General features: G+C 35.3%; 1 protein-coding gene across 1 annotated transcript in view; it reads left to right on the top strand.

The window, feature by feature from the left end:
* Positions 1-324: 324 nt before the first annotated feature.
* The window catches only part of CDH11 (cadherin 11), a 39,591-nt gene continuing 12,041 nt past the window's right edge, over positions 325-27,874 (top strand). Inside the window, exons 1-7 of the mRNA XM_010163553.1 lie at positions 325-459; positions 18,934-19,329; positions 20,589-20,883; positions 21,668-21,787; positions 22,270-22,437; positions 25,500-25,687; positions 27,192-27,445. Of these exons, the coding sequence (XP_010161855.1) occupies positions 19,102-19,329; positions 20,589-20,883; positions 21,668-21,787; positions 22,270-22,437; positions 25,500-25,687; positions 27,192-27,445 (1,253 nt within the window). The 5' untranslated portion in view covers positions 325-459; positions 18,934-19,101. The remainder of the gene's footprint in view (positions 460-18,933; positions 19,330-20,588; positions 20,884-21,667; positions 21,788-22,269; positions 22,438-25,499; positions 25,688-27,191; positions 27,446-27,874) is intronic.

Below are 27,874 nucleotides of genomic sequence, written 5' to 3'. Positions count from 1 at the left end.
TCCCTACAGTGTGTCTTGTATTGGATAATGTTCCCAGAACAGATTTTTCCATAGAAGTCTGTTTTTTTCAGGAGATAATGAAAAAGATGTGAAGGAATTTTGATACAGCCTCCAGCATTTTAGTTATGGGAACATTCTTGCAGTAGTAAGTCTGTTAAGGTAAACATTATTTATTAATTTTCTCCTTGGAATTATAAGTATTATTTAATTGTTAGTCTTTAAACTCTCTTTAGGCTACTGTGATAGTTTATAGCTAGACTTGAGTTTTTCTTTTATGATGATACCAACATAGCATTGGATTTCAAATGAACTTTTTCATTCTTTGCAGCCAGAGCTGAAGTACTGGATAAGTGGCAGCAGAAAACTCACATCTGCATTGTCATCATAGTCTCATTAAGTGACATTTCAAATGTGTGGAATATGCTACATAAATTGGCAACAAGTTTCCAGTGGGTGAAGGTAAGTAGTACAGCCAAACGTATGAATTTCTGAGTCATGTCAGATATGCATAACTAGGTTCTTGTTTCTATAGTGTCTACAATATTTGTACAATATAGGAAACATGTCTGCAATGACTAATTCCTCGCTTGATGTGTACTGTCAGCCAGTTTTTCTCATGCATCATAGAGTTTATCTGTTGGTCTTGATTGTGAATCAGGAGAGCTGATGCTGTAGGACACTGACCATCCTTCTATGTTTTTAATGTATGGTTTGTTAAGGTGCATTTTTTGGATCACATTTGTTTAATTTCTTGTTTAAAACATCAGAGTATCTCTTGAAAACTCACAGCAATGTAGCACTGAAGAACAGACATTTAAAAAATTTTCTAATATTTAGGCTTCCAACTTTATTATATCAGTCAAAAAGATTCGTACTTTTTTATTTTAGGCCTACATGAGTGAGTAATTAATTCCATATTTGGTTTATTTCTTTGATATTTTGCTGTACAACTGAGCTTAGTATAACTGCTCAAACTTGGGTTAGAAAAAGAATTTAGTGGTGGCTCCTAGGCTTCAGAAAAGGCAATTGTGGAAAGTGTGGAAATAGAAAAGCATGGAAACCCCTAGACCTAAAAATAGTTATATCTACTGCTTTGATGCCTTTAATTTTTAATTTCATCTGTGACTTTCAGTTGTGCTACTGAAGCCAGTGATTCCACAGAGGTGAGAAGTGTCCATTTACAGCAGTATCCATGCCTTTTTTAAATTAACACAGAAACAGATTAAATTTAATAGATAATAAATGTGTAAATACTATAATTTTTACAGAATCAAAGGCATGATCCCATCTGAATTGTCTAGGATAAAAAATACAAAGCTGGGATATTAAAGCTCTGTCTAGCTGACTCATTCAGTGTTTTTACATTCAGTGCACTCAAGTCCTGCTTGACAGATGCTTCATTTCTGTGGAAATGTCCTTGAATGATGATAATCTTATTTCTGGCAGCCAAATGGGCCATATACTTAAACGTCCTTGTGAGCAGCTATATAGACTATGTGTTTAGGGTATCCACAGAATTGTTAAGGTAGACTGCAGAAATTAATATCAGGCTGAAACAGAGTGTATTTGACAATGATACCAACAGCATTCAATTTAATTTAGATGGGAAATGTGCAAGATCCTTTGCTTCTTAGGAAGAACTGAAGATCAGCATGTGAGATTCTTATCCTGTTGTTCACTAAACACAAGGACCAAATTTTGCAAACAATGCTCAGTTCTTGTTCAGATACAGCTTTTCAATAGAATGAAGTTAGAGTGTTTGATTTGACTGAAGACTTCGTCACTAGTTTTCAAATTTATATATCAGTATCAAGAAGACATAGCAAAAATACCTTAGTTATGCTATCAGTTTCTCTGAGTCTCCCCTCCATGAAGTTACATGAATTTTCTCACCACTGTTTCAGTTCACCTCTTATGGCATTTTCTTACATCTCACTTCAAGGTTTAGTTCAGGCCTCTTTCTACTCTTTTTGTTCTTGACTTCAGAGTTACACTTTCTAAGTAGATTTATTTTTTACAAATTAGAGGACTGTGAGGAATAACCTTAAAGGAAGATTTGAAGGCCCATCACTCTCACTAGGACACAAGATAAGTGATTTTAATAAACTGGGTCCCTACTCTATTTTTTTTTTTTTTATTTCTTATCTGAGAAACTGTTGTGTCTATTTTTGTAGACTTACATTTTGCAGTTCAAACAAATACTTTCTAAAAGAAAGCTTCCTGCAGAGTGACTGTGGGAAGTTCCCTCTGGTTGGAGTGTGAAGTGCCTCCTTGCAAAAGAGGAGGAACAAGCACTGCTTTTGTTGATTATCATGTAAACCTGGGCATCCATATGCTGCTTGAATTCTCTTATCTTCTTTTGAAGGATCTTCCTTTCTTAAATTGTTTCCAGCTGTGCCTGTTCAGGAATGCAAATTTCCTGTTATAGTATCTAGATAATCAAACAGTTGAGAAGGTAAATATTCTTGTTTAACTATTGTTAATGGAACAAAGAACAAAGAGAAGACAGAGAGGCACTGTATTGCTCATTTGGAGCTATAACATAAGCTTGGATCTTCAGTCACACCGGAAGATGGCCAATAGATTCATTAAGTGGGAATATCCTGACTTGAGATTTCCTTTCTATGCTGCTTGGATTTTCTATACTGAAGTTCTAGGAGGAGTGAAAATAGGCCCAACAGATAAGTTTCTTCTCAATTATATTCCAATAACAGAAATAGCAGTTTAAAATATAATTTAATAATAATTGTTAATAATATATTTAAGAATTTATTAAAACGTCCACTATTGTGCCTTTAAGAACAAACATACACATCCAAGCCTAGAAAAAATAACCATAAGATAAAACTAAATTATGAGTCTTGCACATATATTAAAAAAGATTACTGTGTACTCAGCCAAAGTTTCCCATGCGACAAAAACTGTCTTGAATTCTACTCAGAAGATACTTGGCTCTCTCAAACATGAACGTGTTATCTATACTATAAAATACAACAAAATTTAGTGTATTTAGTTCTTTTGAGGTATTTAACCAAATCAATTACTGCATTGTTAGTCACAGTTGAAGAAAAACTTGAAAATGGCTTCAGTATCTTTCAGGAACACTTGCTAATATAACCTTGCAAACATATGCAGTTTATGTGGCTTTACTAATCTTTATAAACACTAATAAAGACACACAAGTTGTGAATGGTAAAATCTAATGTAATGCTAAGGATTTTCCCACTTTATTCTTGACAACATGCATTTGCAACCACTCAGTTACTTTATTTTAAAATGGCTTTTCAATTACATTCTAGTGCTTTAGGGGAAAGCCTTTTGACAAAGGCATGACATAAACCATTTATATTGCAGCTCCATCATAGTTCCCATAGCTAAACTAGACTGGACAGTTCATTAAAAAGAAAAATTAATAGTATGAGGTTGCAGGGAAACAATAACAGATTATGACTGGCCTGTGGCAGCCCACTGAATTCATGTAGTGGAATAAAAATGATTCCCCTGTCTCATAAATGAAGGTTTGTTCCAAGGTTTTAGGCAAAGTCTATACTTCTATTTCTTTACAGGAAAAAGCTATTCAGTTTCTTATCTGTAAAAGCAATGTTTTGTAATTCCTGCACAAGATTAATATGCACCCTTTTGGGATGGAAAGCACATGTTTCATTATACTTTGAATGCATAATAATAAACAATATAAAAGAGAATAGAATAGAGCACACTGAACAGCTACATCAAAGAAATAACTAGAATTTCTTGGAGATGGGTAGAGGCATGGAGGGGCAAAGTGAGGGTGGAATCAGGACTCAATCCCATCTTTTCTTATCTAAGGTAATAACTGCTGTAGATCAGTCTAAAATTGTTATACTTCAATGTGGCAAAAAGAAAGGATTTTTGATTCAATGGTATTTCTTTTAGGTCCATTTGCTCTACCTGTATAACATCATATGTGATTTATCTCTTGCTTAAGGTTGCTCTTAAAGGTATAAGCAAGTCCTAGTGGCCTCTTTCTAGATGTTACTGCATATTTTCCTCATTTCCTCAGAGTTTCATGATTCAGATTTTCTATATAATTCTGGTATATGTGGCAAGTACACAGACTTATACTTTAATGTTGAAATCTGAGTTTTATTAGAGCCTATAAATTCCTGTTCCAGAAGATATTTCAAACAATATGGGTTCTGGGATGCATTAACCATTTGTTTTGGCTGGTAGCCACAACCTTCTAATGAATTCAATGGGATAACAGGAGAGGCCAGAAAAGGGGAAATCTGAGCAAATATAATGTTTGGAATCAAATACAGGACTGAAACTCCAGGGTATTCTCTGGTTCTGTTTATGAACATGATCTTTTAGAAACAGCCTAAAATACTGAAAAGTCATAGTTATGAGATCTGATGTACTTTTACAGGTTTATACCCACTTTTACAAGAGAACTTGGGTACTTGGCCTTCCTTTCTCCCTTCTCTCCCCTCAGAAAAAAAAAAACATTATGTAACCTCAAATGTCTGGTCACTTGGAGAGCCCTCCTGGCTATGGCTTAGTTTCATGCTATAAGCTATATTTTGTGAACTGAGGCTTCACTGAAGCAAAAATAACCAACCAAATAAAAGACTCTCCCTCGACCTCCTGAGCTGTTTCCATATTTTCACTGTGGGCAACATGTATGAGTTGCAGCATGTTGGAGAGAGTAGTATTTATCTTAATTTTTTAAGGGAATATGTTTGCACAAACATTCAACACTTACTAAAGACCTGTTCATTTCAAGACTGGGTGCTAACTGCGAACTTCACTGCTGTGTTCCTTGGTTTATGTGTCCAAGGTACCACTTCCATCTTCTCTGCCTCTCTGCCCTGTATAAGACACAGGAGAGAACAACTCGGTCACAGTGAACAGACTTTCAGTGAATCACAATGATTCACTCCAAGGAAAGCTCAACAAAGACTGTGCTGTGCTGTTTCACAGTCAGGCTAGTGACCCAGTCGTTGCTGCTACTTTGCTGTTTGCAGGATAAAGAGAATAATACAATGGTTGTGTTTTCAAGAAACCTCACATCAAATGGAATGACCTTTTTTCTCATTTTAGATCTGTAAATCTGAAAATCTGCAAATCTGATTTGATTTGCTTAAAAAGTGCTTTCATTTAACAAATGGAAAGATCAATTAAATATTTAAGTGGGAAAACTTTACATCAAAGAATAGAACGTAATGGCTCTTTAATAACTGTCAAAACCAGCTCTCCAAAGCAGAGGTTGGTGCTTTGTTGGCCCAGTCATTATCCACATTGCTCCTGCTCTCCACGTGCTGTTACCTCCTTTCAGCACAGACTCTGTTTCCTTTAGCATGAGCTTACACATGGTTGACAGCATTGTCTTTTGTTCAACTGAACTACTTTGCCTGTGAGCAGTTACTGGTGTGTTGCATCCAGGTTTCAGACTAGGTTGCTTGAAGTCTCCATCAGTTTCTTGTGCTACTGCTTATGGAGCCCATCTAGGCCAAAGAAACAAAACTTATATGTAAAGCAAAGTCTTAACATTCTAATAAAGAATTATTTGTTCACCCATGTTGAGCTCTTATACAAGTTATTTGCAATTAAAAGTGATACACACAAGATTTCTAGTATCTACCCTTTCTCTGGTGTCACACTCACCATCAAGCAGATGACTTGAGGAAGGGATGGGGATGGAGGGCCCCTGCATCCCAGAGAAATACAGTGATGGTTTCTCCTTCCTCCTCAGTCTAGAATCCACCTGGTGTAATTTTTGTGTTCTCCACACCTTGCCCTTTCTTAATTGGTCTGTAGTTTCACATTATATCCAGTTTTACTGTGAATGGTGTGTTTTACATGTATTGAATGTTATCCTTTTTTCTCTGTGTTATCTCTAAAACTTGTTTCATGCAGCTTTCAAGGTTACATTCCTTCAATGGCCAGTAGCTTGACCATTGGTGAGCATTTACAGCCCTGGGACCTCCACTATCATCTTGTACCTGAACTTTCAAACCTCCTCATATCATCCCATGCCTGTCTCTATGCTGCATTTTATTTGGGGGTCGTAGATAGTTTGTTCTATACAGAATAAAAAATTGTTATTGTTTTCTGTTTATTACAAAAAATATAGGTAAACTGTATTACAACACATAGTCATCCAAAGCTAAGCAAAAAGCAAAACCCGATTAGGCAATAGTCACCTGATCCTTAGATAACCCGGTACAGCCAAATAAGCTAACCAAAACCAAGCCCCAGGCAGACCAAAACAAGTTGTAAGGGGTCCTGAGGCCTGTGCTGTCAGCTTCACACGCAGCCTTTGGCATGTTGCAAGCAATGGTAATGCTGTTTTACTGGCTTGCAAAGCTCTGAAATTTTAACAAGCTCATGTTACACATGGAAAATTATATTTTACACTATTTAATTAAACCCCATCATTAAATAGACATTTAGTAAACATTCATATTAGCAATCTTATTCTTACATAATCATTCATGTCACGTATTATAGTTGGGTTTAGTTGTAGCGGTGTTTACAAATAACAGAGCTAATATAAGTGCCTGCATATGACCTTCATAATGAGTTCTTCCTGCTTATAAAATATATTCATAATTCCTTGGGTCTGATTCTAAGCTCACTTACTGAAGCTTAAGCCAAACGGGGTCCACAAAATTTGCACAGAGTTTAAAAAAAAAGTTTAAAAATCACATTAAGTTTTTTAAGGCAATGTTTACCCCGACAGCCATGACATTTGAACAAGAAATATGTTTGTCTGTTCAGAAAGATGTTCCCAGTTCTTGGATGAATCCCCAGATCCAGTTTCTCCAGCTGGTGCCTGTCTGGTGCTTTATTCTCTTTGACCACTGGATTTCCAGGAAGCTATTTTTGATTGTAGGTGAAGTAAAAATGGTACAAAATAATTCCTTTTTCTTTTGAGTTGAAAACATTGTCTTTTGGTCTTTGAAGAGGTGAGAAAATATAGGGCTAGCATTGTAGAAGAGCACTATATCACTATCCTTGGATGTAATATTGTAAAGACACCATAAAGAAATTCAAATACTAATCCATATGGGTTAGTCTGATGCAACCTTGTATTATTTAGCAAGGAGATTTGAAGGAAAAAAGAACATGGGAGTGTTCAGCATTATACACAAAGAAAAACATACAAACTGAAGTTTTGTGTAGACTTTAAAATTAAACACTCCAGATTCTTTGTAGTGTGAACAAAGCCAGCAAGCATCAGTACTGCATTTAAGTTCTGTGAAGTCTGAGATACCAGACTAGACCACAGAACAAGGTAGAGGGTTATGTCAGCCTCTTCTGATGGTTAAATCAGTGAATGCTACAGGTTGCTTAGCAGGTATACGGCAAATTTCCACAGATAACAGGGGAATCTTTAGCATAGTTAAAAAAACTTAAACTGAGAAAAACATAAGCAAAACTTGTGGTACACTCAATACACTGCAACGAACAATTTTAGCCTGACTTTGTAAGCAAGTGGAAAGTACAGATGAAACTTAAAGTTATGTATTTAGAAATTACTTGGAACTGTGAAGGCCTCGTTTCTCTCTATCAAAGATGATAAAATTCACAGAGATGAGACGTACTTGATCTGATGAATTACCATACACAGAACTGTCTTAATAGAACTATTGTAACCCAGTCTGCAAAGCTTCATGCTCTTGCAAACATGATGTATTTGTGCTTGCATGGAGAATGCCATTTTATGCGATACACATGCTCATTAGTCTTGGGCTTTCAGTCACCTGCATTTTTTTCCACCAGCTACTTGCTTCTAACATGATAATTTGTTCTTCTAGTTCACACTAACTCTCTTGAGCTTAACACAGATGGTCTTTAAAAGCTTTCTGTTGACACAACTTCCATTTTCTTTCTCTATGCACTACCAGGACTGTCAGCAGTCATTTTAGTTTGTTTCTTATTTCAACTGTCAAGTCGACATTTCCTTTACAAAAACTAAAAAGATCCAAAATTTCTAAGTATTCCATCCTCCTTCCAATGAATGCAACAAGTACAAATGTAGTTAGAAAGATTATATTTGGTGACAGATTCTCTCATCTCTCTTTAATTGTTCCTATTCCAGAAAAAAGACACAATTACTCCAAGACCAATATATTTAATTACTATTCAGGAGACTTCAAAGGAAATTGGTTGGATTGAAATAGTGATATCATCCTGGCAGCTTTTTGAAAAGAACCTTTTGATAGAAAATATGCTGAATGTAAGGGTATATTTAATGTGAAAAAAAAAATGCCTAATACTATTCTTTTGACTGAAGCTTTCAGTCTTTTATATATATGTGTGTGTGTATATATATGCATACAGCTATGTAAATTCTTTTTATTATTGTTATTGGCCTCTATTTTTCTTCTATAAATAGAAAATCTTTCACCCGTACTTGCCTCATATTAAGGTTATTCCATCCAAAAATTATACTGTTCTCAATCCAACAGTTCTACCAAGTGTCAGGTAGTTTTTCTCTCTTTTTCACAAGCTAATTTTTAAATAACACTTCACTAGTCTTCATTAGGGAGAAAACTCTCTCTTATTGATTTGGAAGCCAAATCTTTACTTGACTGGACACACATTCATTCACACTCAACTACTTTTGTACTGTCCTTTTGGTTAGAAAAGATATTGGGGATCTAAGATGCAGAAATCTTAAGATTGGTAATCTAAGATGCAGATACATACCGCAAGTCATGATTATTGCACTCTTAAGGTTAGGATTTGCCCTTGACATCAGAGAAATGGTAGCAAAAGGTATTTAAATCTCGAAAACATATACATTTCCGGGATGTATCTAATCAGAGCTGATTCATAGCTTCTGCTATGAATAACACTAATCTAATAAAACAAGTGCCCAATTTTGCCAGTTTCCCATGACCAGCTTTCTGTGCAATATTGGTTTTTGGAACTAGAGCTTTTATGGAAGAACAATGATAGGTTCAAGGCATTTAAATTTTGCCTCTTCTGCATGATATCATGGTGCCAAATGTAATTCTAACCGTAGCAAGGTACTGCCTTAAAACTATTGTTGTTAATGGTTTCTATCAGGAGAATAGAAATGAAATGTTTTGTTGCAATCATCTGTAATTATGGGTCAGAAATAGTGCCATTCCATAATCTCTCAATGTATTAATGTTTAATATGATCAGTTAGAAACATGCAATGAACAGTTTTAACTCAAAACAAATTATGTTCATGCAAAATATACTGAATCGTTTGCCTTTTTTCACAAATGTATCATTTGCATGAAAACTAAATTTTAATTGCAGGCTGACGCCTGTCTTTTTCATGCTATTTATATGTTCAACATCTAATTGCATCACCTTGGCACCTCTTGTTGCATTTTTTTTTGTCTTGTATCATAATATTGGGAATTATGTCTTAGTCTTTATAGCTTTGGAACACTGAAAATTCCTATAGTTCCTCTGATTTGTGCTGAGAGCAGGTCAGGCTGCACAGGAAGCCAAAGGGGAGGTTATATCTAATGAAAGCGGTGTTTTCTTTGTGTTTGCTTGTGTGTTTGTTTTTTTAAGTTAAATGGAAATATATGGTTACAACTTACAACACGACGTCTCAGAAGACACTCATGCAAATATTGTTTGAATTATAATATTGTGATTTAATGGATTGTAAATAATAATTTAAATTTGCAGTTTTGATCCTTTCAGCTCTACCTTCCCATTAGGTACTTAAACATCGATGATCTCCTTTATTAGAGCTATTGATGCTGTATTAGGAATGTATTTGAACATTCTGATGTTAATATCTCATGCTATTGAGCCAAAATAGATCTCTTCATAGACAATCTCTGCCTATGAAAAAATTAATTATTGATTCAATTGTTCATTCAAAAAATCTCAAAGTGGCTTTTATGTTCTTTATGGAAGAAATTTGCACTAAACTGGAACAGTTAAGTGAACTATGAGAAAGAACCTTACATATGCATGGCTGAAGGATCTGAACTCTTCCCTCTGCAGCTCCAAGAAGGCTGAAAAAAGGAGAAGGCTCTTTGATTAGAAATTTATCTCTCACCTTTCTTTCTCTACCAAATGTGTTTGAAAAAGAGACTCTTAGTAATTTACTAACTTGTCAAGTTTTATAAAGGTAAGTGTTACAGAGAATCTAATTATGTGCACCTCTCTAAATGAGAGTTGCAATGGTTGCTAGACTTAAACTAACTGTTGTCAAGGTAGTTTGCATGTGCTTCCAAAGTGGCAATCTTTTATCAGAAACTTTCCTACTTGAGGGAGACTAAATTGAAGTGGGCTAGGGGTTCCAGTAGTCTAGTAGAATTATATTCAAAGTGGAAAAATATTTTGTAGAGGAACACATTGGTTATATAAAGATCACACAAGATGCTCTAATAGTTTGGCATTTCAGCAGCACTGCTGAAGCTGCCTCTAGAAATGAAGCTGTAAGTACAGTACCATGGACTCAGTTTAGATTTCTGATTGTGTGGAGGCTGTCAGCCCTTCAGCAAGAGATTATAGATCAGAACAGAAATGGATTGCTTGTTGGAATTTCTTCTGGTTTGGTTTGGTAGCTGAATAAGCTTGCCTGTAGTCATTAGTTTTTGATAGGTTTTCAGTTATCACTCTTTAATCTTGAATTTCTGTCTCTTTTTTGGCATAAACCAAAAAGGCCATCAGTCTTTTAGGTGAATAGCACAAGTGTTATTCAGCCATTCATAAGTATAAATTCTTAGAAAAAAAAAAATATTCCGAGTTGACTTAGCATGTAAGTTCAGCATTAGTAGTTGGAAGTAAATTCACTTTTGTTGTCATTTATTTCCTCTTAGGGTGTCACTTATAGCCACTTACATAATAGCAAACTATATTGAAACTAGCATGGACATAGGCTGCAGCTATATTGGCCTTTGAGTATACAGGAAATTATGAGAATACCAGTTTGTCTGAGATGCACAAGAACACAATTACTATTTAAAATAAACTCTACCAATAGCTTAGTCATCCCTTCAAATGACTCTATCAATCACCATGTTCTTTAATAAGACTACCTTTCTTATGCTAGTTGTTTTCCTGTAGAGTTTATGCTTAAAAACAGACAGCTTCTGTCACATTTATCTTAAGTGGATCTCCCCAGGGCGGTAAGTAAATGTAAAACTGTTTACAGCCATTTTTCATTTCCCAAGCCTCTTAATATCACTCTCTTGTGCTTATTTCTATGTCATTCACTTCATAATGTACTAAGTTGTCTTCCTACTTTCTACTGCTTTGCATGAGGTACACCAAATGGCAATTTCACTCTTCTTGAATGAGCACAAATTAAATCAAAGCCTGGTGAAAATACTTTCTTTCATGATGATTTCAGAGGTGGATACTGAAGAATATATTAAGTTATATTAGCCAGGAGGTTATTTTTCTTCTGCTTTCCTGCAAAATGACTTCTACTTTCAAAGCACCATCATTTTATGGCTTTGTCTATGATTTCCTAGTACTGAGTCTCAAAGCTGCTACAGGAAAATATGGCTACATTTCAAAAACTATTCTTTGGAGCAGCCAGGGATTATTGGCTTTAAACATCTCAGTAATCCAATACAGTGCTATAAAACATAATTTAAAAATGCAAAGGCTTAATATTTCCTTTCATAGGATTCTACAGAACTCCGAATAGGATTCTACAAAACTTACTTAGCATTTTTAAGGTAACTTCTATTGCTAAAGATGAAAATCACCAATTCTGTGAAGATTTTATTTATGTATTTAGTACATACAAATCTTACCATGACCTAGAATCCCTCTGTAGTAAGATACCACTAGAATCTTGGTTGTTTGCACACCATATATATAATTTTACATATACTTAGCTCTGCAGAACTGCAGCCTCAGATTATAATCCTTTACAATTGTATCATGCTCCCATGCAAAACAGCAGAATATAAATTAGAGGAGTGTGAGGTTATTCAGTGGCATGACTAAGATAAATTTTTTCTTAAGTATCTTTAAATATGAAAAAAATCCTTTTCTGGACTAAATACTTTTGTCTCATAAGACTAATTATGTTTTGTGAATGACACAAAAGACTTTATATCAATTTGCATTCAGATGAGGGTTATTTGCTCTTCACTCCAGTGAGACCTGAAATATGCTTAGGAAGAGATATTCAATGTTTCAGAAGGGCTCAAAGGGAGTTAGTTGCTGGTGAACTGCTTCAGAATTACACATTGAGAAAAATGAGATTTACCAGTTATATATATAGCGTGAAAATCTTTTCCTGTATCAGAGTTCAGAGCTTTTGTCATTTGAACAAAAAAATTTTACATTGGACTTCTGCATATTGGCCTTTAGTGCTTGATTCCCAGTAGCATCGTGTGTGTATATATATATATATATATATATATGACTAGTCTTATGGGGTTAGCTATATTCATAAAGTTGGTTGGCTAGAGTCCTTTAGTTTTTAATTTTCCTATATTGTATGTGATTAGTAAGGGCCATGGTCCTGACACTTAGAGAGGGAACTCTGCTGGTATATGAATAGAGCTCTATGTCCCAATGCTGCCCTGGGAGAAGGGGTTCTTTTGAGGAAGCAAAAATCCATCTCCTAATGGGATGATTTCCTGTCTGGAAAGACATACATAAAGCCCTTAACTGCTGGAGTGCAGCTAAAAGTTAAAAAGCTGATATTGTCTCCTCCTCTGGTTCAACTTGTTCCATTTAAAGTAGACCTTGCAAATGATGGTTATGATTATACCTTTCTCAATTCTGCATATCATATAAGTAGCTCTATCGAGGAAAAGTAAGGCATGCTCTAGTTCCAGTCGAAAACTGCAATAATCCTAATTCTAGTCTTGTCCAGATTTAGGGAACCTAGAATCTCACAGAAAATTTGGCATTTTTCAGGATTAAAGGATTTATTTTAAGAACTGGCTTTACTGTGTGTCATGCAAACTAGATATGCTGTATAGCAGATCTTGATAAGTTGCATAACATTATTTAATGTAAGTAAAATGAGGTGTCTTCTTTTCCACAAGTAAGTTGTACAATTACTTCAGGGTAAAAACTATTCAAAGATTGGTCTGATAATGCAGAACGGTTTAAAATTAAAAAGTAATTGATAAACTTAATTTAAATGTGGAAAGTACTGATTCTCAATATTTTACATTGTTTCATAAACAAAATAGACCAGGCTATTTGTTTACTTTTATGTACCATTTTCTTGAAATGAGTCAAGGAAGAGAACAAAGTTTTGTTTAACAGGAAAAAATTAAATTGAAACTAAATGTTAGACTATCAAGATGTGTGAAACTTACTGGTTAGGGCTGAATATCTTTCTGCAGCAAAAATTAGTATCCTTCAAAAATATTTTCATATAAATTTCTCAAAAATAGTTAGGCATCAGGTATTTGAGTATGGCAGTCTACAAGAGGATAAAAATATGTGCCGGACTGAACTCCTGCATTCAAACTGCTATGCATACAGGACATTTACCAATCCATGTGAGTAATGAAACAGTTGTGCACAGACCTATTGCATATCCCTCAATTAATGTATTTTATTAAAAACTTCCAAAGTAGTTAAATTCATTATATGCCCTGATGATTAACCAGTATGGGCTCAGTGGGACCCCACTGATTATTTGATCTGGAAATCTTTTTCCTACCTTCTTTTCATGTGAACTGCTCATTTTTTAACGCTGCCCACCCCTCCATCCTCATGCCCCAAACTCAAGCACTCTTAACACCAGATCTTATATGATCCAATATTTATTCTGTCATAAAAACCCTATTCATTTCCTTGTCTGATGATAAAATTATTGTAAAATAAATCATTTTCCTTTTCAGCTAATTCTAATTACTTCTAAAGTCTCATTTGGACTGGGAGTTTGCTATATTTACTTGATGCTTTTGCAAAACATTTCAGAACATAATCATCCATTATTATATTGCTAAACTGTGCTCTTGACTGCTTTTTGCCAAGTGTATTCCTGAGAACAATTGCTATTTTAATGTATCATCCAGAAGTTATGTCCTAGACAAATCAGAAAAATTGTTTAGTCTATTCTAATTTGGCATATGGTCATTTAATAGCACACAGGAAGTCAGCATGAATGTTTGGGATTATTGTTGCTATAAATATAATGAAAGAAATTTAAAATTGGCTAGACTTCACTTCCGCGACTGGTCTTGTCATTAAAATAATCTTTGCTGGCTCTTTATTTTTGTCTATTATGCATCTATAAACAGTCACTCAAATTTGTGTGTGAAGTTTTGTAGAGCAGAGTGACTTTTTAGATAAGCCTGTTAGGGATAACCCCATAATGCCACCTCTCTATTGTGCTGCATGTTGAGTCTCCACACTTTGCGGTCTCTCAGTGCAAGAGGGCACAAGCAGAGTGGAGTTCATGCGTTGTGGAATAGTCGAGACCCTGGCTCTACTCCATCCCATAGTCTGTGGACATGTTTGTATCATTTTTCAGGTTTATGATAGTTGTGTTCTTAATCAGCTGAATAGCATATTTCCATTAGGAATATTGATGGATTGTATGTTCTAACACTAGAAGAATACTTTTCTTATGTTAAAAGTAAAATTTACTAGCTTTGCATTTCCTAAACTAAGTAGCAGCAAGTACAAAACATAGACATATTATCTACATAGCTAGAAGTGCCCAGAAAGCATGTTCTCACAGTTATTTAGGGAGATAATCTATTTCCGTGCAGAAATTCTGTGTGCACGTCACCATCTATGTTAGTTTTCAGAGTGTGTACTAGATATTGTTTTAACATTTCTCAATCCTGAGTACCTCAACTGATCAACTTACATGGGCAGCATTTGGGAATCTCATTGCATTCATGTGCCTCTCTGATGTGATTTGATCTTGTGTGGTGGCCGCTTAACTTTTCCTTTTATCCCTGATAGAGCTGTTATTCAGTACCAAAATTGTCAACATTTGTTTGTATGCAGTTAAAATATGTTAATGAAATTCTTCCTTTTGAGAAAAAGTCTGTCTTAGTTCAAACCTGGCATGCAGTATGTTTAAGGAAGCAGATTTTTTTACTGATTTCTTAGGAAAACTTAGGATTTCAAAATTATAAGTTGTGCAATTCTAAACAACAGTGGAAAAAATCAGGATGTCGCAATTTCGTCAACTGCCCACTGAGGTTTGCTTTGCTGTAGTTGAGGAATAACATCTATGTGCAGAAATAACAATAATGTTGAGGATACCTCCAAGATTCTAGTTTTTAAAAAAGACTAGAAACATTCACAGCAAATGGTTCTAACAGTTCACTATTTGTGTAGTGTTGTGCAGTGTCTGAATGAAAGTGCTGCAAGCAGAATTTGCGGACACTCACCAGAGCAGCAGACCACTCACCTGCAGCAATCGCTGTCCTCAGATCTGTATTCCATGCTTACAAAATTATGAGGTGTTTTTCCACAAGAGAAAAGGAATTGCTTTATAAGTTGTTTAGCTGTTTTGACATATTTTCTGCTTGAAGAAGTAGGAAACTGTAAGCTTACAGAAACTGAGGTAACGTTAAAATGTTTGAAAGCTTTTAAGTAGATTGTTTTGAAAAAAAGAGAAAAAAAAAGAAAAAGACTTTTTTCTTGTTAATAATACTGCTTTGGTTTTTGATGAAGTTTATATTATCTTTAACTTAAGAGCATCTTGTGCACTTTACTTTTTAGGAAAAAAAGTAGTTTTTAAAAAGTTGAATTGCAGCTGTTTTGAATTTAAGTAATTTCATAGATTTCAGTGGAACCCTGTTGATTTATTCTATTAGTTTTTCTTATGCCGTTAGGAGCCAGAGGCCTTACTGCTGTGGCAACCACCATGTAACAGAACAGAGGGTATGAACTTTGGGACTGGAGAAAGCAAGAGGGGAACGAGGAGGACAGAGGGAGACCTTATTGCCTGCAGCTCTAGTTTTAATTGCAGCCTATATAACAATAGGTCACTTGCTACTAAAGAGCCATCTTGTTATTAATAGCATGGAGTCCTTTCATGTTATAACTAAAACCAGAAGCAATTACCATAAACAACCTTAGTGATTTTTTTTTTTTTTAGCCCAAGTAGTGGATGAGAGAGAATAGTTTTCTTTGAAGACATGTAGTCATACTGCTTCCTCTCTATACAAGTATATGCAGGGGGTAAAACAAAAGGTAGCAAACATTTTTTTGCTTTAAATCCTTATTAAGCATGGATGTGTGATTAATGTTTTGTTTCCAGTACTTCACACTTGAATAGCTGATAATAAGCAGCGTGTGTATCAGCTTGGCTATTTCATTATTCTTAAGCATCTTTATAAAGTGTTTACTGATTTACATAACAGCGTTGAGAAGTTTGGGAATAATGGTCATACTTGTTTACTTATTTACATTGTTGAGATCATTATGTGAAGTTAATGAAGAATAAATATCAGTGAGTTTAATTTTCAAACACGTCCAAAATCTATTGATGGAAGCAGTTTACTTAATTTTTTTTCACAGCAGCTGTCTAGGTGTACCTTCCCATTTCATTTCTCTTTGGAACACGTAGGCCCCATTTAACAGTCCAAGAGCCCAAGCATCTCTAATTGCTGCACAGGAGTAACATGCTATAGATCCCTATAGCAAGTGTACTTGTCCAGCATAATTAGCTATACTGGGCATGATGTTGAAGCCTATTTGATTCGAAGGACACTCCATAGCAAACTACATCTGAAACACCAGTATCCCTGCTTAACTGAATGCAATTCTGAAGCAGACTGAGCTGGCCTTAATATGTAGAATTTGGTTTCATCAATAAATTTCTGTAGACAAAGCAGCCAAAAGAGGTAAACTCAGAGCCTTCTTGCTGAGGGGTTAAATTTACACCTGCCACAAGGAGCTAAATCCAGAGGTGTTTACTAAACAGGGCAGAAAAACTCATTTTACATCTGTGGAATTAGTAGACAGTTTGATGGCTTGTATTTAAAAAGTCTTACTATGGTTTAATAAAGTTAGGAAGCTTGGTAGGTAAATACTGCATACTAGGGGCTTCAATTTTATTTTTTTTATTTTTTTTTAATTAAAAACTTTGAGAGGGGGGAAGAGGGAGAGTGTCCTTTCCTTTTAGAATTAACTATTATCATAGAAAGACACTATGGTAACTAGTGTTCAAAGGCTTTGCACATTTAAGCCATTTTCAAAATAGGTCAAATCTCAGTTTTCAGGTCCTTTAAGTCTTACCTGATTTTTACCCCCCAACAAAATGGAGATATAGGCTCTAAAACCACAGACCTAATGCTCCACACTTCACACACAAATATTTTGTCAGAATAAAAGCATTTTTCTGGACAAAGTAATAGAGATTGTTTAATTTTTCATGTCTTCCATGCTAGTACAGAGTCATCTGTAATGTGGCATCATATAAGAATAGTGAAAAATTAAATGGATACACCAAATGTTGTACTTAACAAATATGCTTAGGAAAGCCAGATTACATTTGCATCAGTATGTATGCCTTTCATTTAATTCATTATGCTGAAGACCTTGTGGTGTTGTAATTGAGGTGATTTCAGTTTTCAATAAAGTAAAAATTAAAAAGTAGATTTTTTTAAGGAAATAAACCCAAATATTTCATTCATTATTTATAAATTGCTTACTTATAAACTCCTGTCCATCAATGTTGGGTATGTATTTTCATGCAACTGTGCAAAGGGATGTGGATGGGAGGACATGACTGTTCAGGATTCGAGAAAAACATCCCAAGATATGTGGGTTTGGTACTACTGAGATGCTTATCTGTTGCTGAAGTTATGGAATGGGATGTAGGTTCAAGCTTTTCTCTATATTCTTATTTTGTCTTCTACAAATACTATGTGTAAGATTACCTTGTTTCTTATAAAAAAAATCATTCTGTTTTAAAGAAGATGGTGGCATATATTTGTACATAGACCTGTATGAATATAACATTGTTTTATTAGTATCTTGCAGAAGAGTAAACTGAATTATACTGAAAGCTGAAACAAACATCGTAAGGACCTTGTAAAAATTGGTTGTTCTGTAAAGATTGAAGGGGAATGTATTGGAAACCCTAGTGATAAGTCAAAGTGGCCTTTATGATGGATTGTTAGCTACTGGAGGTATAGACCTTAATTCAGGTTTCACTGTATTATGCAATTTCTACTTCAAATATTAATTCTGACTTAATGTTTTAAGAATTATTAGAAAGTAAGAAATCAATATAATTCTGGTAATCTAAATCACAGGGGAAAAGGAATAAATAGCCAAATCAATTGTTATATTATCGAAATTATATGAATATTTTTTTATTGGTTTATGACATTCATCATCACCAGCACAAAGGGAGGAGAACTGGCAATCATTGCTGATTCTCTGCTTGGATGACTTGGTACCCAGAGGGAAGTAGCAGGGCTATTTCAAGGGTCTAAATAAAAAAAAAAAATAGATCCTCAGAGTTCTGTCAGCTACTGCTCCTGCCTAGAACAACATAGGTAGGTATTTTAAACATAAAAACCTGTTGGTCATGAAAAGGCCTTTTTCTAGGTGTGTGTAGAAATATTCCATTCTTGATAAGCAAGTATCTTGATATCTATCTTATGTCTAAACCCTATGGCTTAACAGCTTATATCTAAGCTCCAAAGAGGGCTTAGATATAAATTAGGTATTTCTGCAGCTACCTTGCGTCTTGGGCTAAATCCATTTGGAAGGATCATGAGAGAATATGATTCTCTATCTTTCAACTTCCACATGAGTGCCCTAACCAGCAAGTCAGGAGATTTTACAAGGCAGCAGTTACATGTAAAAAAAATATTAAATATGCTCCTTACTCAATATTTCACAATAATTAATATATTTTAGTCATCTTATTATCCTGATATTCTCCAACGTAGCCATTCATATATTTTGCTTAATAAAAAAATAATTGCACCTTAAAGACAAAAGAACTGACAACCTTCTCCGTTTTACTTTCTTTCAGGAATTAAGTTGGGAAGCTGCAAAGCATTAAAGTGATGTGTTCAATGTGTGGTTGTATCCTATGTGCAGAACATTTTATCTGAAACTTTTCAGTAGCCCCAAACTTTTTGACTTCCAAGGTGGAAGGGGTAGATTCTTGGATACTCCTGTGCCTACAAAATAACCAAAAATGAAGGAGGACAATTGTTTACATGCCGCTCTTATCTGCCTGGGCATGCTGTATTACAGCCATGCCATAACTACAGAAAAACTGAACCATGCAAGGCCATCACTTCATGGTCACCATGAAAAAGGAAAAGAAGGACAAGTTCTGCATCGTTCGAAAAGAGGCTGGGTGTGGAATCAGTTCTTTGTTATAGAAGAGTATACAGGACCAGATCCTGTACTAGTAGGAAGGGTAAGAAAGAATTTCTTTTTCATTCATTGATTAATAATTATTAATTTATATTATTAATTTATGAGATTTTTTCCTTGCCATTACTTTCCTGTTGTATTAGCTGCTTCTTCAGTAGCCACTTACTCACCTAGAATTAATCAGTTTATTGTAGTTTATTGTGTTTATTTAAGTGAATAAAAATTTTTCCGTTGACCTCAGCAGTCTTTGAATTAAGATGTACAAGCTGTTATATAACACTACAGCAAGAACTGCAGCAGCCACCTGAGCAGCAATATGTCTCAAGAATATCTGGTATCATTATTGGGTCTTTAAAAATAGTAATTAAAAATGTAATGTCTAACCCAGAAGCTCAGTAGAAGTATACTGCTCAATAGGTATCTCTTCATCCTTTCATTTTCAAGTTATCAGTAAAATTAAATATATGAGGGGTATGTAAAAAGGGAGATAAACATCTGGGTGCACATGTGTATGTATACACATCCTGGACTGATTTTTTTGTTCCGTTACTAACACTAACAGAATATAAATACATAAATAAAATAGTATATTTGACAGTTTATAAATAATCAGCAGAACTGTGTTGACTTAACCCCAGCAAAAAAGAGTGGAGAACAGGATCAATGACAGCAAATACCATTCTGGGTATTCTGGTTTCAAAGATGGTTAATGTTGTGCAATTTATAGATGTCAATATAAAATCAATAAAACTGTAATTTGTCTTAATGTTTCCCTCATTCATTAAACTGAAGTGTACATTGGTTATGAAAGTAAGAATGTTTAATAAGCGTTTGTTACTGCTTTTATATTAAAGAGGCTGTAATTAAAAACTAGTTGGTGATCAGTGATTGGCTCATTCGTTCCATCCCATCTGTCACTTAACAGCTTTTTACATGCAACCTAGTAGAATATGATTAGTATGAAGTGCACAAAATCTTTGTCAAAATTACTCTTCCTTCCAACTTCATTTGAATAAAGAACCTGCTATAACTGTCTTCTCATGTATTCTTTTACTTAATTCTTAAAGCTTGGGTCTCAGTAACACCCTACGTGTGGTAGCATGCAAGTCTGTGCAGGCAGCTTCTATGAATGCAGGGCAGATGTGCTCACAGCATGTGTCTGAGTATGGATCATTGCCTGGTGTAAGACAAGGTTTTTGCAAACTATGAAATGACAGTCATGTCATGAACTTTCTTGTTTCATAAACACATACATGAAATTTATATAACCTTGTTAAGGTATGTCTGTTTCTCATTTTGTAGCTTCATTCAGATATTGATTCTGGAGATGGAAACATTAAATACATTCTCTCAGGTGAAGGAGCAGGAATCATTTTTGTTATTGATGACAAATCAGGGAACATCCATGCAACAAAGACACTGGACCGGGAGGAAAGAGCTCAGTACACTCTCACGGCACAAGCTGTAGACAGGAACACTAACAGACCTTTGGAACCACCTTCTGAATTCATTGTTAAAGTTCAAGATATAAATGACAACCCGCCTGAGTTTCTTCATGAAAACTACCATGCCAATGTGCCAGAGAGATCAAATGTAGGTAAGTACTCAGAAATGCACTTCAGTTCCTGGCCTTATGGAAGATCTTGCATTGTCAGTACCTGTTGTCTTTATTTAATTCTTATCTCCTAGAATTTTTGGGAAGTAAAATTTACTTCATGCTCAGCCAGTGACTCAAGCAATTTATTTAATTTGCTGACCAAATCAAACCCTGCACACTTACAAACTGTCATGGTTGAAGTGTCTCTAGACAGTTCCCAGAACAGGAGTATTTCCTCCTAGGAGGACCATAAGGGTCCCCTGGAATTTATCGAGTGTGAATCCACTGGGGTAAACATCAAGATCATTCCTTTAGCAGAGCTGTGTAACAAAGCTAAGGAGTTACTGCCACACTATCTGTTCCATTTTCATCTCCTGTTTGAGCTGTGTCTGTCTCAGAGATTTCTACAGGAATTACTTCTCTGAAACTTACTGAGGAAAACATAAAAAGAAATCTCTGTTGTTTGACTGTCTAACGACAAAAGCAATATAACGCTTAAACTACTGAGGAAAAAAACCCATAATGGTACAGAGTGACTGCTGACTTTTATATCTTCACAGTTTAGAACATTAATCCACATCACAGCTGGTGACAAATCTTTTTGGATGGTATGAGTCTATTTTGTTGTATATAAATTGACAAGTAAAATTTTTCATTTACCAAACGTGGAATAAAAAAAAAGTTAAGAAATAGTCTGCTGTATGACTGAAAGCATCTCTGCAGAGTTCTTACAGGCATATTTGCTTCTGACTGTATTTCTTCTGTGTTTGCTTTCCATTTTTAGGTACATCAGTTATTCAGGTAACAGCTTCAGATGCTGATGATCCTACCTATGGGAATAGTGCCAAATTGGTTTACAGTATTCTTGAAGGTCAACCATACTTCTCAGTGGAAGCTCAAACAGGTATTATTGAGCAGTTTATTTGAGTAGGACCTCATAACTCTAATACATTAAAATGGAGAACTATATATATTGGTTGAGGAAGTACAGTTGGGTATATCTACTGATGTGTTTGAGCAAAGCTTCCTTCATTCTCTCTCGATTCTAGCTAAGCGCTTTCACAGGTTGGTCCCCTGGCATTTGGTAGAGCTTCTGAGTACACACAAGAAAGATGATATTATTTCTTTTGTCGTATGATATGGTATGATAGGCATGGCAGTTTCTGTGCTGAACTGTAATTCCCTAGGGTTGTTCTTTGTTCAACTGTGTTGAATATTTGGGCTACTTTCCTTGCGTAGCATGATGCACAGTGTAGAGAAAAAAGAATCTGCACCATCACTGCAAATATTTCTGTATTTTAATGCAAACTAGAAACGCAGTATCCAATTTTTTGTTATGTGAACCTGTGAAAATTTTTATGTGCCATATTTTATTTGAATTTATAGGAATTATCCGAACTGCCCTTCCAAATATGGACAGAGAAGCTAAGGAAGAGTATCACGTTGTAATACAGGCAAAAGATATGGGAGGACACATGGGAGGCCTCTCAGGGACAACCAAAGTGACAATTACACTTACAGATGTCAATGACAACCCACCAAAGTTTCCACAGAGTAAGTAACAAAAATCCTTACTCACATTTGCTACTTAGCACCAATATTTGTGAAGTATCAGACATATTCAAAACTTCAAAAAGCAGTAACTAATAGATTATCACAGCACACATATGACTAAATAAGTATTATTTACACATTTTTTGCTAGTAACATATAGAGATTTAGTATCCAGGTTAGTTCCTTTGTGTTGCAAAGTGAGACTTTTTTTTTTTTTTTTTTAAGTCAAGATTAGATTACAAAGATTCCTAACCCTACATTTCATTTTTGAAACTATTGGATCATGGTATTAGAAATATACCCATGATATGATCAGGGAGAGATAGTCTGGACTTCTCTTTTAATGGAGAAAGAAGCCCCATTTCTTGAGGAGTCCTTTGTGTGTTAAACCAAATTGGTCAAAAATACTAGAAAAGGTACCTGCCCAGCAGTAGTGCTGGGATAAGCTGGTGTACTTCCTTTCCCATTTTCATAATTATAGTGTGGACATAAAAGACACTTTAAAAAAGCAGGCTGTGTTTACTACTGTGCTCAGACCACAAGAACTTTAAGAAATTGTTGCAGGGAAGCAGGAGGAGGTTAAAACAAAAATGCCCTCATGTATTGTGTAGGAACAGATTATTCTCTGTTGGGAGAGTTGCAGTATACAGTAGCCACATAGCATGTATGGAGCAGAAAGCTCTCCAGTTAGATTTATGGTGTTTGAAAGAAGTCTCTAAGTGGCCTCATGTCACATCTTTCAATACTTCAAGTTCCTACCGATTTGCAAGCATAGTTATGATAGCAATTTTCAAGGAACAAACTTTGTTTTTTTATGAAGATGGATAAAGGAAAGGAGATCTGCTTTATGTTCTTACAGCTGCATTTCTTAGGCTTGAAGTCTCTTGCTGTTCTTGGCCCTTGAGGAAAGTGTTGAACAATATATTAACAGCTCCTGATTATACCCTTGCAGGTCTTTGACAGACCTTCAAGTGAGAGAGCATAATTTTTTATTTCACATAGCCTTTCATTTTAAGTGTTGATACTTCATCCTTTACTTCTATAAGCAATCTCAGTGAATGGTGAAAGTCCAGAAGCATAAAAGTTAAGACTGAATACTCTTTAAAACTTATCTTTGCCATGGCAATACAAACCAAATTTAGTACAATTACATTTTTAGATTGACGATTGAAAAGTATTGCTGATGGTCAAAAAGTCTTTTTTTTTTTTTTTTTTTTATACCTGTGCTATTTATTTTACACATATACAATTAATTAGGGCTGACATTAACAGATTCAGTCTTCACAATTGGGTGGAAGTACATTAATGGCCCCACGCATCTGTTCTGCATCTCATCTCTGCATGGAGTTGTTTTTTTTTTTTGGAGTGCAGTATATGCACCATCCCATCCTTCCCTGTTTCTCCTCTGAGCAACCGTTATGATAGTGATATATCCTGGACATGACCATCTCTCTAACAGCTCTTCCAATGTTGCAGCTGCCTGGACCCTCATGCAAGAGCTTAAATGGCATGACGAGTCCTTAAATGTAAAATTCTGTGTCAGCACTTTCTACCATTCTAATAGGAACTAGATGATCTTTAAGGTCCCTTCCAATCCTAACCATTCTATGATTCTATGAAAATATTAAATCCTAAAAACATCGGGTTATACATACCTCACAAACATACCTTTTCACTCCAAATTATAACCTGGGACGCCAGTACATGGTATTTTGTTGTGTAACTTCATCAAATGATAGATTTTTTTTTTTTAATTCAAGACACTTTACTCAGTGTTTTGGAAGAATATTTAAAATTATCAGAAATGCTAAATAGCAGTTGCTTTACTTAATCACTCACCCCCAACTTAAAACCTTAATGTGGAACACTTTGTAACTCAAAACTGGGATTTGATTTGACCTGTTTATATAAACATCCAAGTGATTGATTTTTTATTTTTTTTTTTTAAATTCATTGCTCAAACCCTTAATGAGTTACGTGCTGAAATTTTGGGTTCTTTGTGACTGGAGTTAATGACCTAATTCGATGGCATGTGCCGATTGTTTTTATGGGTAATGAGCCAAGTCCTTGCCTGGTGTAAGTCTCCTGATGTTCCTAAGGTGTTTGTATAGCAACAAGAGCAATTGTGGAGAGGGGGATAAATTAGATTATTTTATTTTCTCTTTTTTTTTTTTTTTTTTTTTTTAAGGCATTAATGGTGATAAAGTGGTAGAAAATGAAGACAGAGATTTGTACATTTAGGATCAAGTTATGTTATTTGAACTCTGAGTGGGTTGGGAAGGTCCTGGAATCAATGCTGCCTGAAGGACAACTGTTAGAGAGAGATTTATCCAGGAACAGAGTTGCTCTTCTTGGTGTTCTTGAATATGCAAGGAAAAACTTGTATGGCAACACATCTGTGTGATAGTTGGGGATGGTTTTCCCACTGGAGTTTGATAAGGGAAAGCCTTTTTTTTTTTTTTTTTTTTTGTATGGAATCCCACACAAATTGGTGTGTATTCTCTGTTGTGTTAAATTTTGATATCGTTGTGCTATATGTGCACACTCCAAATTAAAGCCATAGAAAGCAGAAGATTTATTTTTTAGATGGCAAAGCAAAGAGGTCCTATCCAATTTGTTGCTTATAATTTGTGGTTCCTGAATGAATGAGCAGAAACGCTTCTGGATTCTACAGAGTTGAAGGTCATGCCATGAGTCATATTAAAGAGAATTTTTCTTCCATTTTTGTAATAACATGTCGTTATGAATGATAACCTTGATGTCACAACAATTTCTGCATTCTGAATGACCGGTTGTCTTTTTAACTCCACCCTGAACAGAGACACACGGAGATGTTGTGTAAAACATCAACGAGGAGGTAATTTCGTATAGATTAGCAGTGTGTTTTAAGGTTGCACACACTACTTGCTTCTCAGGGCTCTTATAATGTAACATTCCTTCAGGGGTTTTGAAAATGTAAAAAAATTACTGTGTTTATTTGGAAATTACAAGTTAAATGAGTAACTATACAACTGGAGAGCAGACTGCATACTTAAGGCAAATGCCTTTTTTTCTTCCACCAGGTGTGTACCAGATGTCAGTGTCAGAAGCAGCTGTCCCAGGAGAGGAAGTAGGAAGAGTGAAGGCCAAAGATCCAGACATTGGGGAAAATGGCTTAGTAGCTTACAGCATCATTGATGGAGATGGCATGGATATGTTTGAAATTACAACAGATTATGAGACTCAGGAAGGTGTTGTAAAGCTTAAGAAGGTGAGTAACACCTATTTATGTGTAGTATTCTTTGTTGCTGACAGAATATTTGGTAATAATGGATTACCACCTAAACTAACATATCAGTAAATGCAATTTCACTTAATTTGTTTCTAAAGCTGTGATTAACTCTTAATATTCCATTTCCCCATTAGCTGAATTGGAATGGAAGAAAATAACCAAGAAGAGTTACATAAATACTGTACAGTGGATTAGTTGCACAAACTAAATGAATTCATAATAAAAAGTCACGGTAAAATACAATGCCATCAGCTTCATTGTTAATGAAGTTTTGCCTAGCGCTGATAAGTAGCAGACATTCAGTGTTGCTTTATGTTCAGTCTGAATAGCCTCATGCCCTATAGTTTGAATTCTTCAGCTGTGCATTGTCCACAATATTGTTCTGAAGGAGTCACAGGCTATGTGAAAAGCAGCAAAAACACTGAGGTGATTTCATATACAATCCATCAGTGTGATCTTTAAAAGTGTTGTTAAATTAATTTTAAATTGCAAATTATAAATCATAAATCTTATTATTATTTAAGCATTATTATTTTGCCCTTTGTATCTTTATAGCTGTTATGTCTCTTGGAGGTAATCAAAACTCAAAGGAGGAGGCCTGGGCAACTTAACTTCAAAGTTAGCCCTACCTTGCACATCAGGGCAGTTTCAGGAACCTGAGATCCAGAGGCCTCCTCCAGTCAAAACTATTCTGTGGTTCAATTACTGTATCTTTTCTAGAGGTGGGAGTACATATTTTGTGTATTTTAAAATGTGGGCGAACTGTCGCACCATTCGGTTTATGATGTTAGCAAACTTTGTGAACTGTGGTTGGTACCTGCTTCTCAGCTATTTAGAGGCATGATCATTGTGAACCTACCAAAACTGCAATGCTGCAGCCATTTCATGTCGATGTCAATGCAGATATGCTGTGACTTTGATCAGGCTCCCAAAAGGAGTTATCTCATGGGGCATTATTTCACCTCCCCTTTGTAAAGTGCTATGAGATCTACGGATGGAAAGAAATACAGAAATGAAAGCACTGCAAACCATCTTCGTATTTCCCTTACTACTTAAATAATTTAACTTCTCTTTGTCCTATCTCATGGTGCACCCAGTAGCAATTCAAGCCACATCCATATCCTGCCAACTTGGGATAGACTGAACCTGGCATTTTGTGGGAAACCCTTTCCTATCCTTTACTCTTTTGTGCTACCTGGAAGACTACATGAAGAAAAGGTTAATTTTCCCAGTAAAGGTTGTTTCCTGAATGAAACAGCAAGCAAAGAGCAAGATATTTTGAGAGCCTTCCTATGCTGCTCCATACATAGAATGTAGCTCCTTCCATTTAAGTCTTTATGTTTTTAAATACACACATTTCAGTCCAAGCTTGTTGACAGATGCTCACATTTGTTTTATGTCATTGAATACTAGGGGACTGCTTCCTGCTTTTACACTATAGTTTTCCTAACTGTGGAATGCATTGTCTTCTTGTTTCTCAAAGGTCTTAGATTTTGAAACCAAAAAGTCCTACAGTCTGAAGGTAGAGGCAGCCAATGTACATATTGATCCTAAGTTCATCAGCAATGGGCCATTCAAGGACACAGTAACAGTGAAGATATCAGTGGAAGATGCTGATGAGCCACCTGTATTTTTAAAGCCAAGTTATATTTTTGAAGTACAAGAAAATGCAGCATCTGGTACTGTGGTTGGGAAAGTACACGCCAAAGACCCTGATGCTGCAAACAGTGCTATAAGGTATGCTTCATCAGAGCAGGCTGTTTCTTTCTAAGCATTACCTTTTAGAATTGTTATGCAAGTTATTAAGCTAGTGTGATAGATCTAGCATAGTAATATTGTAAATTCACCCAGAATATTAATAACTTTAACCATACAGCAATGTTTTTATGCCTTGTTCCATAAGCTACTCAAAGCCTGTATCACTAAGAGAGTGTATCATCGCTATGTCTACCTAAAATATACTTAAGGACAATTGTGTTAGACTCTATTCTAAATTACATTTTCTATAAAATATTCTATGCTGTTATCACAGTATGTTTTTTCTCAAAAGATACAAGTCTAAGCACTAGATTAGAGATTATGTTGGGTAGTTGTTAAGCATTAATTGCTAATGACAAGCACGTACACACACCTACTCTCTCCAGTTATATTGGATAAACTTCTATT

Source organism: Antrostomus carolinensis, unplaced genomic scaffold (genome assembly GCF_000700745.2).
Source record: "Antrostomus carolinensis isolate BGI_N321 unplaced genomic scaffold, ASM70074v2 scaffold3142, whole genome shotgun sequence".
Lineage (NCBI taxonomy): Eukaryota > Metazoa > Chordata > Aves > Caprimulgiformes > Caprimulgidae > Antrostomus > Antrostomus carolinensis.
The sequence above is the reverse complement of the archived record's forward strand: the minus strand, read 5'-3'. Positions and strand labels throughout refer to the sequence as shown.